Consider the following 18,910-nt stretch of genomic DNA (forward strand, 5'->3'; position numbering starts at 1 on the left):
TGGGTCTGGCAAACAAGAGGCTGCTACGCCCCTGGGTCCTGAGCTGGAGATCCGTCAAACTGTCTTCAAGAATCCATACGCAGCTATAATGAACTGCCTCTAGCTTGGCTTCATCTTTTGTATTAGCTCATTAATGAGTCTGGATTCCTTCCCCATTTTCCATGGTATCCCAGGCAGGGACAAAGGCTCAGGCAGCAGGGGGCAGCTTTCCTTTTGCCCAGACAACAAGTGGTTGCTGGTCCCAGCCTGTGGCTAACAAATTCCAAAGTTCTTTGATGGTGGAGCCCATGGACTGGGTCTTGTCTGCCCTTAGGCTCTGTGACATAAAATAGAGCTTTGGGAATTGGGGCCTAGGCAGTTCTCCTGGCATCTGTGACATCGTCCCAGCAGCTGAGAGAGCCGGTGTCTCCAGAAAGCCCAGCAGTCCCAAGCCCTGTGAATTCTTTCTGCTCTGTCGGCATGTGAAATACACACACGCTCACGAACATGTTATATGCCGCTCAGAATCATTCTAAATACCTCCTGTGAGACATCTGCCAATAAGGATATCATGTCAGCCGGGTTTTAAATATAGGAACCTCTCACCATCTTCAACCAGGGAGCACAATGCAAAAGGAATGCAGATTAACTTGCTCCGACTTTATAGCTCTAAGTATCTTCACTTGATACCATCCTTCCATGAAAGGTCCTGCTGGGGCTGAAGATAAAATGGGACTCTGGGATCATGTGGTAAGATCTCGAAGGGCAGACTGCCTATTTATAGAACCACCACTTCAGGGCAGAGTTCAAACTTGGGAAAATCCGAAGACCTTGATTTAAACATACACACACACACACACACACACACACACACACATAAATATATAAAATTTTTAAAAAATTTGTCGTCTTCATTTTCCATTCAGTTACTTTGAGCCAAACTAAACTTTAAATAGTTCAAAAATCTGTCGAAGGTTGGCTAGCTATATTTTTCCAAGAATCTTTAGGATTTAGATTATTATATTTAGAATTTTAAATCATTTAAGTAACAATCTAAACTAGAAAAGTTGTAGTCTTTCCATTCCAGAAACTGATAAACTGAGGCACAGAGAATCAAGCCACTCAAAAGGTCACTCCCTTAATGGATTTTCCTTTATGCTAACTGTCTGTACTATCATGATACAAGAAAAAGAGTAGCTACAACATATTGAGTGTTATTCTCTGTAACACTTGTACTAACCCTTCAAGATAGAGCCTACTATACCTACTTCACAGATTAGGAAAGTTGAGTGCCAGGAAGTTAAATAAGTTGGCCTAAATCTAGTCAACCACAGAGTGACATACATGAGATTTGAACCGAGATCTATCTTTGGTTCTAAGATCTTTGTATTTTCCCCAAACTAGATTACACAGTCCTGTGGCTCCCAAATTTTTCACCCTGACCCTAAAATCACACACCGATAAGACTTAACAACGAAAGCAGGTAGTACTGGTTTAACAAAAACTCAGGTGGAGCAGTGAACATTATAATCCCAAAACAGTCCTTTTGAACCTTTAAACAGAATAGAGAATATTTTCCCAGCCACTTACTTCCATGCCCCTCCCACTCCCACCCAACACACACACACACACACACACACACACACACACACACACAAAGTTCCCCTTCACACCGCCAATAATGGCCACAGCATCCAAAAAGCTGCTAAGTTATCACGCTGTTTGAGAGATATATTCTCATGGGTCAGTGAAGATTTCATTGCTCCTTATTACTGTTTCCATCATAATTAAAAACCAAGATGTCTACTAAGCCGGGTTTCCTGCGTTGTGCTTTTGTAGTCAAGTTCGGGAATCTACACATAATGCTTTGCATTTATCCTTGTAACATTTCACTTTGCTAATTTTCTCTGCCATTCCAGCCCACTGAGATGTTTTTGGATCCTGATTGTGTTATCTGTGTATTAGCTAACCCCACGTAGCTTCATACCATCATTACATATTAAAATAACGCCTTCTCTGTCTTCAGTTAAGTCACTGGTAAAAACTTTAGGCAATAAAGGTCACGTACAAAGCAAACAACAAAAATCCACTCTCCAGGCTGACACTGATAGGTTAAGAAAATATTCTTCAGATATGATGTTTAATTAGCCAACATTACTTGTCACCTGTTTAAAAAGGATTATAGGAATCTGGTCAAACACCTTGCTGACATGTGGGTATGCCGTGTCTGTGCCATTCCGCTGATCTAGTAAAATCAGACACACATACACACACATAAAGGGAAATGGCTTGATTTGTTCTGAGTGAGCCCACTGTTGCTCCTAGGCATCATCACGGTGCTTCTAATAGCTCATGCTCTCCAAGAATCCAGTCTAGAATTTTACTAAGATGTGATACCAGGCTCCCTGGTTTGTGGTTTCCATAACGGAATATCTACCCCTTATTTTTTTTAAGACAAAGAGAGGGAGAGAGAGAGCGAGCAAGCAAGTGCAGAGGAAGGGCAGAGGGAGAGGGACACAGAGAAAATCTTAAGCAGGCTCCATGCTCAGCAGTGCGGAGCTCAACACTGGGGCTCGATCTCATGACCCTAGATCATAACCTGAGCTGAACTCAAGCGCAGATGCCTTACAGACTGAACCACCCAGATGCCCCTCTACCCCTTAATGAATGTAAGGTTAAAAAATCAGGTTTCTCTCCAGTCTTTTGGCTCTTCCTCTGTTTGTTGTGATGGCTCAAAATTTGCTAACAGTGATACCACGATAACAACCAGGAGACTCTTCAGTGCCCTGGGATATAACTGATGTCAACTTGGGCCACATTATTTATGGCAGATCACGATAGTAATTCTCTTAGCTTTTTTTGGTCCTGTCAACTGCTCGCCCATAATACAGAATACATCTTCCTCTGAAAAGGGACATCCTAGCAGAATATGGGCTAGGAAGAAAATAATATTCGGATCAACTCCTTAAACACGGAAGATCATACTTTAACCCCATTAGAAAACCATCCGATATATTCCAGCACGTGTTAATAACAATGCAGTTTTCACTTTGACTTTAATCAGAAATCTGCTGGAAGTATTCTACTTAACAGTTGCCACGCAAAATCACTTGAGAGGCTATCTAAGACAAGCGTATAGCTCGGGATACAGACTTGATTCCACCGATTGTTACTATACATTTTACTACGTACTGACACAGAGCCCACACAGAACCTGGAAACACCCCTGGTCACGTGTCAAATAAGTTTACAGCACAGGGTTAGGTCTCACACAGCCCCAGGCACACACGGCATGGAGGCCAAACAGTTGGTTGAGCCCATGAACGAAGGACTGCCATCCCGGGGCAAAGGTGTCGGCTCTGCATAGACAAGCTAGTTTTATTCCCGTTGGATTTTGTCAGAAGTCTAATGGCGTCGGCAAGGAAAACCGAGATGCGTTGGTCTTGAACTTCAAGGGAAGTTTTAGCTCACTTTTAGCTCCTTAGTACAAGAATGTGGGTCTTCCGACAGAACAGCACTTCCAATAGGAACAATATCTCCACCAAGCCATTCGCACCCACCCATTCGGTCCCCCTTTTAACCAACAGTTCATTTTAGGAGGTGGCCTTGCGGGTTGTAGATATTTAGGAGATCCAACGCCTGGATGGATGCTCGAATGAAAAAATGGTTTGTATGGGCTTAATCCTTTAATGTCAGTTTCAAGGGCACCCTGAGATTTTTATTGTGTTTGCAGTCAGAACACTCTGTGTAAGGGAACTCTTACTCAGAAGACGGATATGTAAAGCAGATTTTAAAACTGTAGCAGCTCTGGTTAAAATAGGAATGGGGGACTCGGAACAACCCCTCCCCCCAGCACGTCTCCCACATCTCTGCTCCCTACGCTGCCTGAAAAACTGAGCTAATTGGCAGAGGAGCCCACTGACTAACAGGACGCTAATGTTGCCATTCTACAAGCAGGGAGGAGGCACTAAGAGAAACTGTTACAGGGGGCTGAGATCCAGAGCAGGAGAGTGAAAAGATGACCAGCCCCTGAACGCCGGCAGGTGGGAGCCCAAGGCAGATCCTGGTTGGGGGCGGTGAAGGGGGCGGGTATAAGGCCGTGAGGCACAGGTCCTGCTGACTCTGCTGGCTCTGGGTTCAGTGATCCCAGCATCCACGCCCATTCCCCTCGGGGCACGAGGGCCAGTGTCCCACGGGTTGGGGAGGGGATGCCCCCCCCCCCCAGAGGTACTTCTCGTGACCGGACACTGGTTAGTATCCATAATAAGAGATAAATAATTAGCAAGTCCCTGCCTCCTGCTGCTCTGCTTTGGGTTCCAAGGAGGAACTGCTGAATTATGGGCTTCTGCCAGGGTCAGTAGTCCCATGGAGGAAAATGTGCCTGCGTGTTTGCAAGCACGTCTTGCCTGACACGGGAGCCTTTGGAAGTGAAGTGACGGCACAGCAAGTACTGATGTGCTCATTTCCCAGGCTTGGCGTTGCCGTTTTCGGGTGGTGTAACTCTGGACACGTCACTTCTCTCCCTTGCCTTTAATTCCTTCATTGGTAAAACCAGAGGGTTGGACCCTGGGAGCTAAAGGCTCCCACTAGCTCTAACCCTGCACTTAGGTAACCCTGCCCTTTAGCACAAAAACTGGTTTAATGTCGAACGTGAGGAGTGCCTTAAATTGAATCTAAGTTCAGAAATAAATTGAGCAGCCAAGGTTGAGTCCTTTGGGTAAACTGATCACCAAAAAGCACCGTCTATGTTCCAAGTCTACTCTGTGCGTGATACTCTGTTAGGAGCTACAGGAAACGGAGAATTATATGCATGATCTCAGGCCAGAGGCAAGATACATACTCATAAATATATCTGGGTTAAAAGTTACCTCTGAATTTCTCTGATAGCATTTGAATGATGGTATTTGAAGATCGTATTTGAACCTACGTTTACTGATACGCTGCTTATAGTGAGGGTATATGGGGTAGAGAGCAACCATTTACAACTATTTATCTTAAAAAAAATGTGTTACAGGGGAGCCTGAGTGGCTCAGTTGGTTGTGGCTTATCTTGGGCTCAGGCTCAGATCATGGTCTCAGGGATCAGCCAGGGATCTCCCCGCCCAGCAGGGAGTCTGCTGCTTCTACTCCCTCTGCCTCTCCCCCACCCCATCTTGGTGTGTTTGCACACGTGCTCTCTCTCAAGTAAATAAATAAAATCTTTACAAAATGTGTTGCATTTGGCCAGGAGGTAAATATGAATAGAATATGAGACCTTATGAATTTCACAGATAGTTTGGAAATCACCTCTAACTTTGTAAATCTGGTCACCTTTGTAGTTTGATAGAATTCTCCTGTTGTATGTAGAGCTTGTCTTTCCTTAGCTGACGCATCCAATACTTCCTTTCTCTAACGATTTTATGTATTTATTTATTTAGGAGAGAGAGCCTGAGTTGGGAGAGGAACAGAGGGACAAGCACACTCTCTGTTGGGCACAGAGACCGCTGTAGGGCTCCATCCCAGGACCCTGAGATCATGACCTCAGCTGGAGTCAGATACTTAAACCAACTGAGCCCCCCAGGGGCCCCCCTCCCCCCTTTTAAGATTTTATTTATTTGAGAGAGTAAGAATGAGGGGGGAGGGAGAGGGAGAGGGAGAAGCAGACTCTGTGCTGAGCACGGAGCCCGACATGGGGCTCAATCCCAGGACCCCGAGATCGTGACTCAAGCTGAAACCAAGAGTCAGACACTCAACCAGCCCAGCCCCCCAGGCGCCCCTGACAGGTGCAATACTTCTAACTAAAACAAAACACTCCAGAGAGTACAGTACTGCAGTGAAAAAAGATAGCATATTTCCCTTCATTGCTAGGTTAAGATTACCCCAACAAGGTTACCAACAGCATTCTGGCCTGCCACTTCCAACTCATCTTGTGTTTTTGAGTGATTTCATTTCATACGCAAGGACTAAAATACGTGACCCAATTCAAGTACCTTTAATCCTGTATTTTCTAAATATAGCAAATAGTTCACTTTCAATAAATTTAATATGAAATACTTGGGAATTCTTCTTGGTGCAGTGTTATTAAACTGTACATACTAATTCGGATATTAAAAACACGTGCTCCCCAAAGCCACCAGACATTGTAATTATTTTTCAGGCTATGAAGCAAAATGACAGAAGATTTTTTAATGATAAATGTGTTTTGGAATGCATCGGCTAATTCCTTTTTACTTCATGAAATAATGTTTAGCTCCACAGAGTCTAGGTCTGGTATTGAAAGACCAACTCACATTGTCCTTTTGTAACTCAGAAGTCATTCATTGGCTCTTGTTAACATGCCATTGTAGATACTCTGCCTTTCACACACACACACGCACACACACGCGCGCGCGCGCACACGCACACACACTGGCTCCATATGGAAATGGCCACTCCTTAAGTTCTGCCATGTTATTTGTATGTGAAGAAGTGTGACAGGCACTGGGACACAATTCCATTTGCAAAGGCCTTTTATTTAAATTTGCCTCTCAAAAGGTCCCTCCTTTTATTTCGAAATTTTAGACCAATGTTGGCTTTTCTAGCAACCATCGGACTAGGCCAGTGTTTTATGACTCTCGCTGGTTTTATTGTGGGAGGTCTCTGAAAAAATTTCCCTCAGAGTGTCTTCTATCATGCCTGAGACTCGTTTCCAGATTTTGTTTTTAAATCACATGCTAAGGAATGTCCTGGGAACTTCTCTGACACTTAACAACTTTACTAATTAACTTATTAAAAATTTTAACTTTCTATGGCAAAAGCCAGCGCCCTTTCTCGATACCAGAGTCCTCTGTAAGGCATCTTAAAAATACTTTTCAGGTGTTTACAGAGGGGGATGGAAATGGTGCTGTCCCACTGTCTGCTTTATGTGTTAAGTTTTTCTTCGGCCATCTGCCATCCTTTTATAAATTTGAGATAGCCAGTAGGAAGTTTGTCTGCTGGGCCTAACTCAGAGCCATGTCACCAAGGGTCTCCGTTTCCACACCAGATAGCATGATCACCAGATAGCATGATCTTGCTAATCATCGCAAGGTGGGCGTGGCTTCAAAGAAGCAAAAGGCCAGAGCGCACAGCCAGAAATCAGTGACCCTGGATCCTAGGTCTAGGCCTCCCACTTACAATCTGTAGCTCACCTGGTCTTCCCGTGCCCCCTGTTTCTTCATCTGCTAAATGGAGGTAATGATGCCCCCTTCACAGAGTCACTGTGAAGATCAGTTTAATCGAATGTTCGTGAAAGAGCTTTATAAATGGAGGAATTATTATCATTCCAGTGGAGTCGTATGGCTAACCTGACCCAAAGACCAGTCGCCTATCCGACCCGAGGAGGGAAACTTTAGGGGTAATAAATGCAAAAGTGGTTTTCTAATTTAATGTTTTCATAGCCTAGTGGGAACAAGGCGGTAGGACAGAAGAATTGGGTGGGGTGGGGGGCAGGGGAAGGGCAAGTTGAAGTTCCATCTGCCCAGGATGGAAAACTGGTGGGAAGAGAACAATCTCTGAAAAGAGTAGAAAGGGGTGACCTGGGAACAGGGTGTTTTAAAAAGAGTGGCAGAGCAGAGAATAAAGTCACAAGACTTGTTCACAAGAGGGTGCTGGGTTAAAGGCTGACCTTGAGCCACAAATCACGGAATCACACGGCTGGACGGAATCTTAAGAGGCCACCTCGTCCACTCCCCCGCCATTCAGCCGGACATTTCAACCAGCTCAAACAGATGAGACTTTATCCAGCTTTGAATGAAAAGCTCGGACACCAAATGGGCAGGTATCGACTGGCTTCAGCTGTTTACAACAGGCAGGGAAACAATTTCTGGAATTTCATTTGAACTGGAACTGAAACTGGGGGAAAACAATAAGCAGTGAGGTTTTCCTGGGGAAGAATAAGGGAGAACAGTTCAGGGACCGCTAAAATTCACACTAACTCCACGGCTACTCTCAGAGAGAGAAAAAATGTCACCGACAGAGCTGGGTTAGAGGGCAAACGGCCCGCAGGATCATCTGGGTAAGAATGTATTGTGATCATTCTTGGTGTTTGGGGGTCTTCCCTGCACACAGGAGCCTCGGAGCAGAACACTAACAAAAACAAAACGTGTGTGTGTGTGTGTGTGTGTGTGTGTGTGTGTGTGTTTAAAGCAATATGGCCCAGCAAATTTCAGAATGGACACTGGGGGCTTAAAGGAGTTCAACGGCTCTGCTAACACAAGACAATAAATCCTCACACAAATTAGAAACTGAAAAGGAAATAAAAACGTCCTCATTTCCAATCGTGGGAATGTTACACATGAACTCTGGCTTGGAAGGAGGCGGGGAGGCCATTCCACACCTGCAGGCCTTCCCAGGAAAGGGGCCCAGGGCCTGACCCTGAACCCATCCCCTCAAGGTTACACCACGGGACCATCAATATGGAAATAATGTTACTTTATTCCCTTAGAGAGTATAGTATTTCCAGCGCTATCAACGGCAACTGTAACCTGAAAGGAGGCAGCTGAGAATTTCCACGGAAGAAAGTGAAGAGTTACTTTGGGAAGTACTCCTAAGTGGCCCAGCCACGGTCCATCTGGATGGATGCACGTGGGCCTACAAGCACAGACAGAGAGAAGGAAGTAGTCTACGTTTGCAGATGTGTACGCAGGAGCAATCCCCCTGGAGCTGTATGCCTGCAGCCCCAAGCGAGGTGCCTAGGAAAACAGTATTACGCTCTGGGACTCACCACTCGCTTCTATGGGAACTTGGGCGCATTAACTTGGTTCTCTCCACCTCCCCCTGCCCAGTCCCTGCAACATGCGGTGCACTGAGTCAGGCATTCAGTGCATCCAAATGTTTGGCTGTGTATTGGAAACAACACCTGGATGATTGAGCAAATCTTCAACCGAACGCGCTGGTTGTTTGGGCGGCATGCCCACCCGGCCTTTGATGGCTTTCTGCCTCAGTTTCCCTAGCTATAAAAAAAAAGGGACAACAAATATATATCACTTACCCCCAAAGGGGTGAGTAAGGATGAATTAACGTCCAAAGGTAACAATGAGTTCTTGAAAAGGACGACTCTGTGCCAGGTTGACTTTCAGCACATGAAATCCCTTCGAAATATGGTTATGTGCTCAACAAACACAACAGGTCATCACCTTCTTTGCCATCATTAGCGTCATGGTAACATCCTTCTCTGACTTTCTTAAAATGTCTCACTTCAGACTGAATCACGGCCAAAATCAGAATTTTATTGAAGGCCTGAAAACAAATGTGTTCGGGCCATGTAAAGCAAGACAGATGAGAAAAAGAAGTCCCTGTGGGTGTTTGAAGCCCAGGCAATGTTAACAGCTCTACTTAAACAGGTAAAACTGGTCTATCAATGAGAATTCATTGGTTGCTCAATGATATTTGTAAGGGAACCAAAAAGGTTCACACACACATTCACGGCAGAGGTGGGGGAAATAAATTGTAATGATGCCTTTTCCCACTCACACGCTTCCCTACCCATGAGGTGGTTTCAGCTTCTGTGGCTAGAAGACAGAGGAAGGGGACAGAAGGAAACAATATGGGAGAGCAGAGAAGAGAGACACATCAAAGGAATCTACAACCACACAAAACTGGGGAAGCAGATTAGATAGACAGGCAAAAAACAAAACAAAACAAAAACCTGGAATCATGCCCCCCTTTCAAACTCAAGTCCTGCCTACGGAGGAAATCCTGAATTATAATCATTTCAACTGCCATTTATTATCTGCCGGGCATAGGCAATTACATAGATTTGTATATATGGCTAAAAACATATAATACATAAAATACATTATATCTGTAATTAGATTTAAGCTTTCTATAATGGAGGTATATATAAAATTTCTAAGCCTCACAAGAACCTTATAAAAGAGGTTTCGATATCTGTCTGTACTACAGATGAGAAAACTATGGCGCAGGTCCGATGACTTGCCCAAAGTTCTATACCTGGTGAGATCCACGGCCAAATTCAGGTCCATCTGGATCCAAAGCCCACGCTCTTCCCACTATGCCACATGGTCTCCCACAGTATGAATACTGAACACTCAATATCTTTGCTACGAGGCTGGATTTTCTAGGGACCGTTAGGTCAGATGGAAGCCCACGTCCGACATGACGCGGAACTCCTTTTTTCCACTGAGGGGGTCCATCCACAGGCCTTTGATCTTCTAACCAGTCGAGTGTTGCCACCCAGCTAGAGCTGGTTAGAGATAATCTGGAAAGGATTCAGAGGAAAAATGGCCACTGGTGTCTCCAGGTGAAGCTGTACCGTGCCCTCACGTGAGTGGTTTACGCTGTGCTCTGAACCCTTCAGAGATGTGTTCTGGAGAAATCCCATCACATATCGCCAGGCTCTGTAGAACTTCGTGAGGTTGTGAATTCACAGAAAGAAGGCTCTTTCCCAGCACCGCTGCCGTTACCATGTGCCACACTCCCAACTATTCATTCAATGCTCACTGAGTGCAGGGCACTTTCTTAGCACGGGAGGGGTCACACCCGAGTGTGCTGTAAATACTTCCGCAAAGCAATTTGCAGTGAAATACACCACTATTAGAGAGCCCTTCCAGACATTTTCTAAGAACCACAAAAATGTCATTGCTAACCTTTGTATTAAAAAATAAAACCATGCCAACGTCTTCACGCACAAACCTCTGACCCTGCATAAGGATTTGAGTTGCATTAAGTTCTTTCGAAGCTACAAATAGAAGTCCGTGGTACAGAGCCCTCCCACTCATGGATCACGGGGCAGGAACACTGTCATTCTGGTATACGGTGGCACTTTTGGTAGCCTTTTTTTTTTTTTTTTATTGTGGCCACAAAGCAATCACAAGCAGATGGTACAACTAACTTCTATTTGTGTCTTAGTTACTAAACTCCTCATGAGAGGAAAACTGTGTACAGGTCAAGGGAATCTGTGGGTGTCTCTGTGGGGCAGTGAGTCAGAAGGAGGCAAGGGTGCGGTGAAGCTCGTCTTCTAGTATCTTCCTACTGGCAGTGAGAGGGGATACACGCCCCCATTGGAAAGCAATTTGGAAACATGCATTAAAATGCTCACATCCTTTAACCTGATAACACCAGTATTTTAAGAAAATGATTAAAGATCAGGAGAAAGCTCCACGCATGAAGACGTAGCTTTCTTTATGAGGATAAAAAATTTGAAACAATGTCAATGTCCAGCAAAAGCAAGCTGATTAATTATCATGAATACTTAAAGAAATCTTAGGCGGCCACAAAAAATGATTAATATGAAGATTTGTGACAACATGAAAAAGTGTTTCTAATATAATGTTAATTTTAAGAACTATAAATCACTTGTGTAGTTCCAATTACGTAACAAGTCCGTGTGAGTGTGGTTTTCTGGACAAATGTTAGAAAAGAACAGCTAAAAATGAAAACAGGATAGGGTAGTGGGATTGTGAGAAATATTTTTCCCTCTATTTTCCAAGCTTTCTCTAATATTACAATATTATCTTTATAATTTTAAAGTGGGGTGAAGGGGTCCCTGGCTGGCTTAGTCGGAAGTGTATGTGACTCTTGATCTCAGGATCATGGGTTCGAGCTCCACGCTGGGTGTCGTGATTACTAAAAAAATAGAATTAAGTAAAAATGGAGTGAAAATCAAGGGTCAGACGTCCTTTTCAACAAAGCAAATCTTTTTTTTTTTTTTAAGATTTATTTATTTATTTGAGACAGATGCATGAGTGTGGGGAGAGGGAGAAAGAGAATCTCTAGAAGACTCCTGCCAAACATGGGGCCCAAATCGCGGCTTGGTCTCACAACCGTGTGATCATGACCTGAGTTGAAATCACAAGCTGGCTCAGTTGGTTAAGTGTCCAGCTTGTGATTTCAGCCCCAGCTGGAATGGCGGACCCTGACCATCCCTCATTTTTTCCCCCATTTCCATTTTTGTTCGATGTACCGCTTACCTGGTTAATGTGCTTCAGCTTGTCAATAATTTGACTGACCACTGGCTCAGGGCCCTTCATTTTCAGCTCATGGAGGTTGAACTGATTTTTCATGCCATTCCTTGCTGCCTTCTGGCTGTATCTGGAAAGGGGAAGGTAAAGAAAAGGTTTGTCACAGGAGGGTCCCATGCAAAATAAAAGCTGACTATACTTGACGCTGACCACAAGCTCTCTTCGGCCTTCTAAACCATGGGATGCAAAAGTAAACCACTCCAGATAAAGTCTATTTGCAATGGAGAGCATTCCACAGTCAACAAACATTAATACATTAATTCAACATCATTCCCCCGCCCCAGGAGTTGGGGACACAACAATGCAGACCAAGTCCCCTCCCTTACTCTGTTCTGGATCCAGCATGGCATCCAGAAGAGTAAGGGCCCATGGCAATTCAGAGCGACGAGAGCTATGTTAAGGGAGGTCCTGCGTCTTAGGGGAGCACTCAGAAGGGACCTTAACTGTGAGTGTGCTTTCTATTCCCTGGAAAAAGAAAGATGCCTGCATGTTCTTTACTTCTTCCTTCTCCTCCCCTTCCTCCTCCCACCATTTCCTGTAGGCCCTGGAGTTGGGTTTGTTTTGGGAGGCATTCCCAAGCTATGGGCAGTATAAATTTGCCCTTGCCTTACACACCTCCCCCTACCCGCATTACGATAGTCGGGTTAAGGGCAAATTCATGTTCTTTCATTTGTATTTTTAATTACAAATGTAATAATGTTCATGGTAGACAACTTAAACAGTACAGAAGCAAACAAAGCATAAAGTAAAAGTTCCCGCATCATCCTATCCTTCCAAGAGAGAAGCATGGCTAGCTGTCTGATGTATATTCTTCTAGGGGTTTCCACACACTTTTACTAACATATAATTCTAACCCAAACTGGAAGCATACTAGTCGTGCTGATTTACAACTTTTTATCACTTAACAGCTGTCTTGTCCTTATTCTTCTGTATGGCTGTACCATAATTTACTTACCCAATCCCTGATGAACAATGGAGTTATTTCTAATAATTTGTTAATATAAACAATGCTACAAAGAACATCCTCGTATACTAATCTTCACACATTTGCATGAATAGCTATAAAGTCACTTCGTATTCTTCTTCCTTAAGATTTTATTTATTTATTTATTTGAGAGAGAGCATGAGCAGGGGGCAAGGGGGAGAGGGGCAGAGGGAGAAGCAGACTCCCTGTTGAGCAGGAAGACTGACGTGGGGCTCCATCCAAGGACACTGGATCATGACCTGAGCCGAGGGGTGACACTTAACTAACTGAGCCACGCAGGCGCCCCTCACTTCGTAATCCCAAATTACGACAAGCAATGAATAATTAATACTACTACATTTTTGCATAGCACTGAACAAAGCAGTTTCTTATCATTCAGCTTACTTGAGCTTCTCAACCACACCGTGATGTGGGTAGGGCAGACATCTTTATTATTTATTACCAAAAATTCCACAACTTCAGAAGATACTGATCTGGTTTTGTTAGGTGTTTCCTTCCACGATATGATGTACCTGCCAATACTCAGGACATGCTTTGAAAAAGACATGCAGTAGCAGAGGCGGTCAGGAAATCTAGTTTTGACCTTCATAATTAAAAAGACATCCAATGAAAAGGAAAATATTCTTTTAAAATAATCCCCACACCCAACATGGGGCTCGAACTCATGACCTTGAGATTAAGAGTTGGGAGCTGCCCTGACTGAGCCAGCCAGGCGCCCCATGGAAGGGAAAACATTTTGTAGTAAAGTTGAAGAGAATATTTGATTGCATTTCTTCTGAAATGCTAGCCTCTTACTTAACTTTGAAGATCAGCGTATGCACAGATCACCAACCATCAAACACCAATTGCCTTTGGGGGTATATTAAAGAAACGCAAAGCAGCATTCTTTATTTATGTATCTTGTGGCAATCAGCTTACTAGCCTCCTCTTTTATGTTCATATAATGTTGCTTAAATGCCATCTCCCTCCTGATACCAGCAACTTCACTGTGTCTCTCTTTGCACCCACTGATGCCTGAAGCAGAGACCCTGTTCACAGATAAAGGGATAAGGCTTATGATAAATCTTGTGAAATGAGCTTCAGGAATGTGTCCCCAGAGACATTTCCGTGGGCTTATGCATATCGAAGCTTGCTGACCACTTTTATCCCTGCTCCTACAAAACAAACGTCTTCCTGAAGTTTATGATCCTCATTGGAATAGTGTAAAGATATCTGCCAACGTCCCGATTCTGCCCTATGCTCCCTCTTCCAAATCACCTATAAATATTAAATCAAATTAGTCCCCCAGCTGATCCCTGTGGACCACTGTATTCTTTCCCGCCATCCGGAAAAGTGTCTTCCTGTTGCTTACCCTGTTTTTTGGTTTCTTATCTCCAAGCTATGGATCAGGAACCAGGACAAAACACTGCTCTCCAATCCCACGGTGACTCAATTTTTTAAAAACAGCTTTGGGTTGGAAAACTTGCCAAACGTTTTGAAAGTTGAAATAGCAGCCACTGTTCCACTCGCCCCATGTGCTATTTAAATCCTCAAAGGACTTCGGTAAATTAAGCATGGTTTCTGGTTACAGAAGTGTTAGGAAGAGCTGGCCTGTGGCTTTGACCTAAAACTTGCCTTAATTTTCTGTTTTCCACAAAGCAGTAACCCAAAGTACTGATCCAACTGATTCCCATAGCTGCTAAGAACTTATGGCACTGTTTTAAAACTTGGCATTCTTGCACTCTCCCTTGAGGTGTCTCAATACCTCCCCCATGCCCCAATCATTTCTGTTTCCCACATGTCTACTCTTTTTTCCTTAACTGGACAAAATACAGAATGGAATCTTAAAAGCCGGGAGTGCTAACTGGAATATTATGCAGATGCAAAAAGGATGAAGTCAATCTATTTGTGTTGCCATGAAGCCAAATCCAAGACATGTTGCTGCAGATACAAGCAGTGGTCAAGAATGGACGGTGTGATTCCATTTGGCATAAAAACGGGTCTGCAGATGTATGACTCCCCTGTCCTTTATATGTGTCCCAATAGACACAGACAATTTTTAAGAAACGGTGATAGCAGTTTGCAAGCAAAGATATGGGGGAACTCTTAATATTATTTTATCTTCTTCCATATCTTGTACATTTTTAAATCTTTATAATAATTTAAAATTTAATGAGGGAAGTTTTAGATAGTGGTTAATTTTCTTAAAGGCAGAAGAGAAAGCAAAAGGAAAGAAAAGGTAAATTAAAAGCAGGGCCCACGGGAAGCCCTTCTTTTTGGAAAGCTTCTAGTGGCCATCACTAGCAGCCCAGCTCAAAGGTGACTTCTCAGGACAGAATGCACATGTATAGAATGCAATATACACGATGTCACCCTGGACCCCCTCGCACATCAGGTGCTTATGATCAGGTCGCCAGCTGTGCTTCAGCAGGTGAAACATACATGTTTCATACTCTTCGATGAAGTAACTCCAATTTGCCTATCTCAAAAGGACAGTAGATCAGCGAGGCTGTGAATATGAACAGACGTTATTACGAGTCCCTTCTCTCAAAAGGAGGCAAATAAGTCATTCAAGGCTCGATCACCTTCCCTGGGGCTGCCTAAAGCCCCTTCCTGTAAGTGACTGAGGGCCTCCCTAAGCCACTCTGATGCATCCCGACCTGCAGACCTTGCATGTAACTGTATCCTGGGGAATGACTCGAGTTGCTTGCTCTCCTCTTATGCACGTTCCGATCGCCAGCCCATGAAACCTGTGAGGTTTTTAAAGGCAGACGCTTGGTTAAGTTCTCTTTTGTACTATGCAGAGCACCTCTGGTACTGACAGTAACAAGAGTACCAAGAGCTGTCAGCATCTAGTGCTTTCTCCGCGCCAGACACTGAAGCACTGAGAAAAACCATGCGGCATCTCACGGACTCCTCTGACAATCCAAGGGGATAGACACTACGATTATCAGCCTGTTTTTACAGATGAGGAAGCAGAGGCCCAGAGAAGTGAAGTCACTTGCCCGAGGTCACACAGTGAGTGGATAGAAAGTTGGAGTTCGAAATCTTGTGAGTCCATCTCTAACTGCCTGTGTTTTTCTTTCTTCAAGGTTTCCTTTTTTTAAAAGACATCCCTACACCCTACATGGGGCTCGAACTCACAACCCTGAGATCAGGCGTCACAAGCTCCCCCCGCTGAGTCGGCCCGATGTCCCTACCTGCCTCTGTTCTTAACCCCTACGCTGCTACTGCTTCCTTAGGAATCGTCCATGCCGACAAGGTATTTGCCATTTCCTCACCGCACTGCTCCCCCATATGAGACAATTCACAAGCTCCCTATAAGGGTCACCAAGGCTCGGCGCAGGGCGCGCAACAGCGGTTCTCCTCGCCTACTCAGCAGATTCCTGGGCTCGCCCTCTAAAAGCCTCGGAGAGGGCCCCGTGGATGGAGTTTCTTCTCCCAAACACAGATCCAACAGTATTGTTCTTCAGTGAACTATCTGTGTTCTTGGGAGATACGGTATTGAGGTCAGAGAAATAAATAATCCACCGCGACGACCACCACCACCGCCGCCGCCACGCCACTGGGCGAGCACCAAAGGCGATCTGAAAATCCCTAAGGACGACAGGAAAACGAATGCAGGAAAATGTTGTGTTTACTGCCTCTCTGCCTTCATTCCCTGGGCTCTAGCAATGTGGCCGATGTGACGTGCCCCCGGGGAATTTTGTGGAACATGCATGCTCCGCTCCCAGCCTGGAGGGACTTAGTTAGGGGTGTCTCCATAGTTTGGGCATAAATTAATTCAGCATTTCATTTCCAACGGCTCCCTCTGTGCTACTGGTGTGTGGAGGTTCGCGAGAGGCTCTGAACAAGGACGAGCCATCACAACGCGACCCTCACCCGCAGGCTGCCCAGAGCACCAGGAAAGGGGGCTCCGTTGGCCACAGAGGACTTTAATGATGAGTTAGCTACTTAATGACACTCACCTCTAATTACATTCGTCGTCCTCTCTCAGGGATACTGCTTCTTTCCTAACGCTTTGACGTGGTTCTGGCAATGAATGCCAGCCGGTGGAGAAAGAAAAATGAATAGAGAGTAGTTCCTATCTCCAGAATCTCTAGTTTTCTTAACTGGACATGCTACATGTGATCTAAGAAGCATCAGCTTTTAGGCATGATATGCGGTAATACTTACATACTACTTATGTACTTAAATACTACCATCCACTTTGGTATCTGCTTAGCACAAAAGTGACTGCCCTAATGCCAAGAAATCCCTATTTGTGAAGTGAAAAGGGGACATGCTTCTGTTCAGGCAGATTGGTCAAGGATGGGGGAGGAGGGGGAGGGGGGGTTACCGGTGCAAAAGCCATAAAGAGAAAAGGAACCTAATTAAAACAGGACATCTGGGCATGCTTGTCTTGGGACAGTTGAAGCAAAGAGAGCACTTGTAGAAGAGGAATAGAGTCAAACAAGCGGAAAATGGGTGATCTTTTCTTCCCACTTCTGTGCTGGCTGAGGCAGCAAGGGTGTAGTGGAAAGAAATCAACGAATTCAAACGTAGAAATCGCTGGAAACGGAAGCACCCTTAAGAGATCACCTTGTCCAATCCACTCTTCGGTAGGTGAAGAAACTGAGACCCAGAGAGGGGCTTTTCTACCAGCACAAGTTGTTAGTGTCACAATCCCCCCCTTTAGAAGAAAGTTGGCTCTTTAAAAGGTCCCTTAAATGCACACTGCGAATTTCAAACATTGCTAGCAGGGCTGGCTATAAGGCGGGGAGGCCGCTAGAAAACTCACTTTCCTTCTTCCCCTAGGCATTTGAATGGTGGTAAGTGTTTGAGAGCAAGTCTTAGAAGGACTAACTACTCCTCCCCCCGCCCGCACCCCCACCAAAATATGTGATTTTACAAAAGTTTAATTTGCTGCGGGGTTAGACGGAGGCTGCAAGTGAGTTACAGAGCTCACATTCTCAGAGCGCCATCTTATGGAAAGACTGAGGTATTGCATGCAGCCCCTGATTTATCAGCTCCTTTCTTTGGAAAAGTGCTCCAGCCACAATAATTGCTGTGGAAAAATGGGATAATTAAAGAGTATAAATAGCTTTAAAAACAAGCCAGAACACAGGGTAGAAAAACCATCTTGTTAAGAGGCCTAGAAAAATGTTCTTTCTATCCAAGATACAGTCTTAATTTACATAAATGAACAGAAAAATAAAGCAAAAGGTGGAAAGAGCTGAGTTTTTGTAAATGCATTTCATAAAGATAGCAACAATTTGCTTCTTACTTATTTATCCACATATTTAAAGGAAAATGTTTCCCATATTTGTCAGCACAGCAGTTCCACTCAAGAGCAAATGTCTAACCCTATATATCCACCACACCCTGAGAAGCCCCTCTGTTCTTTCAGAAATTAATTACAAATACATTTCAACAGACAGGAAGTAAAAGCTAGAGAAGAAACCGGAGAGATGTAGATCCATTTATATCTCATTTAGCGGGCATGAGCTATATAAAGGACTATGTGTATTAGAATCTGGTTTTCACCTAGTTTCAAAGCAAAGAATATCTTCCAGATGGTGAGGAAAGCGTGAGAAGTTGAACATCACCCACCATGGGGAAGAGAGCCTGGCCTTGGGGAACGTGGAGAGAAAAAGGCCAATGATGAGGGGATCACCTGGACATTGGTCCAAGGAAGCAGCCTCTGCAGAGGAACCTCAAGGTAAAGAGAGAAAAGATTAAATAAGGAAGCCAAATTGAGACTGTGGGCTAGGCAGAACCCGGGGTGTGGGAAGGACAGTGAGCACTGCCTTCTGGGCTTGGAGCCCGACAACCAGCAGTCCGGATGCCAGGTGGAGGGTTCTCTGTGGGGGAGGGATGGTGCCCCTGAGGAAGGACATATCAAGGAGGAAAGGACTTCCACCCAGTTTCACTCTTACAAAACCCGAAAGAAGTATGGAACTCAGGAGCTGGGGAGCTAGGGGTGGGGCTGTCACGGCACAAAGCGC

The 18,910-nt window shown here is 44.6% G+C and overlaps 1 protein-coding gene across 1 annotated transcript in view; it reads right to left on the minus strand.

Annotated features, from left to right (window-relative positions):
* Positions 1-18,910, minus strand: part of GPC3 (glypican 3) — a 399,435-nt gene that overhangs the window by 89,190 nt on the left and 291,335 nt on the right. The window contains exon 6 of the mRNA XM_032843339.1: positions 11,909-12,029. Within this exon, the coding sequence (XP_032699230.1) occupies positions 11,909-12,029 (121 nt within the window). The remainder of the gene's footprint in view (positions 1-11,908; positions 12,030-18,910) is intronic.

The sequence above is a fragment of the Lontra canadensis genome, unplaced genomic scaffold, assembly GCF_010015895.1.
Source record: "Lontra canadensis isolate GAN:19392208 unplaced genomic scaffold, GSC_riverotter_1.0 scaffold138, whole genome shotgun sequence".
Classification (NCBI taxonomy): Eukaryota; Metazoa; Chordata; class Mammalia; order Carnivora; family Mustelidae; genus Lontra; species Lontra canadensis.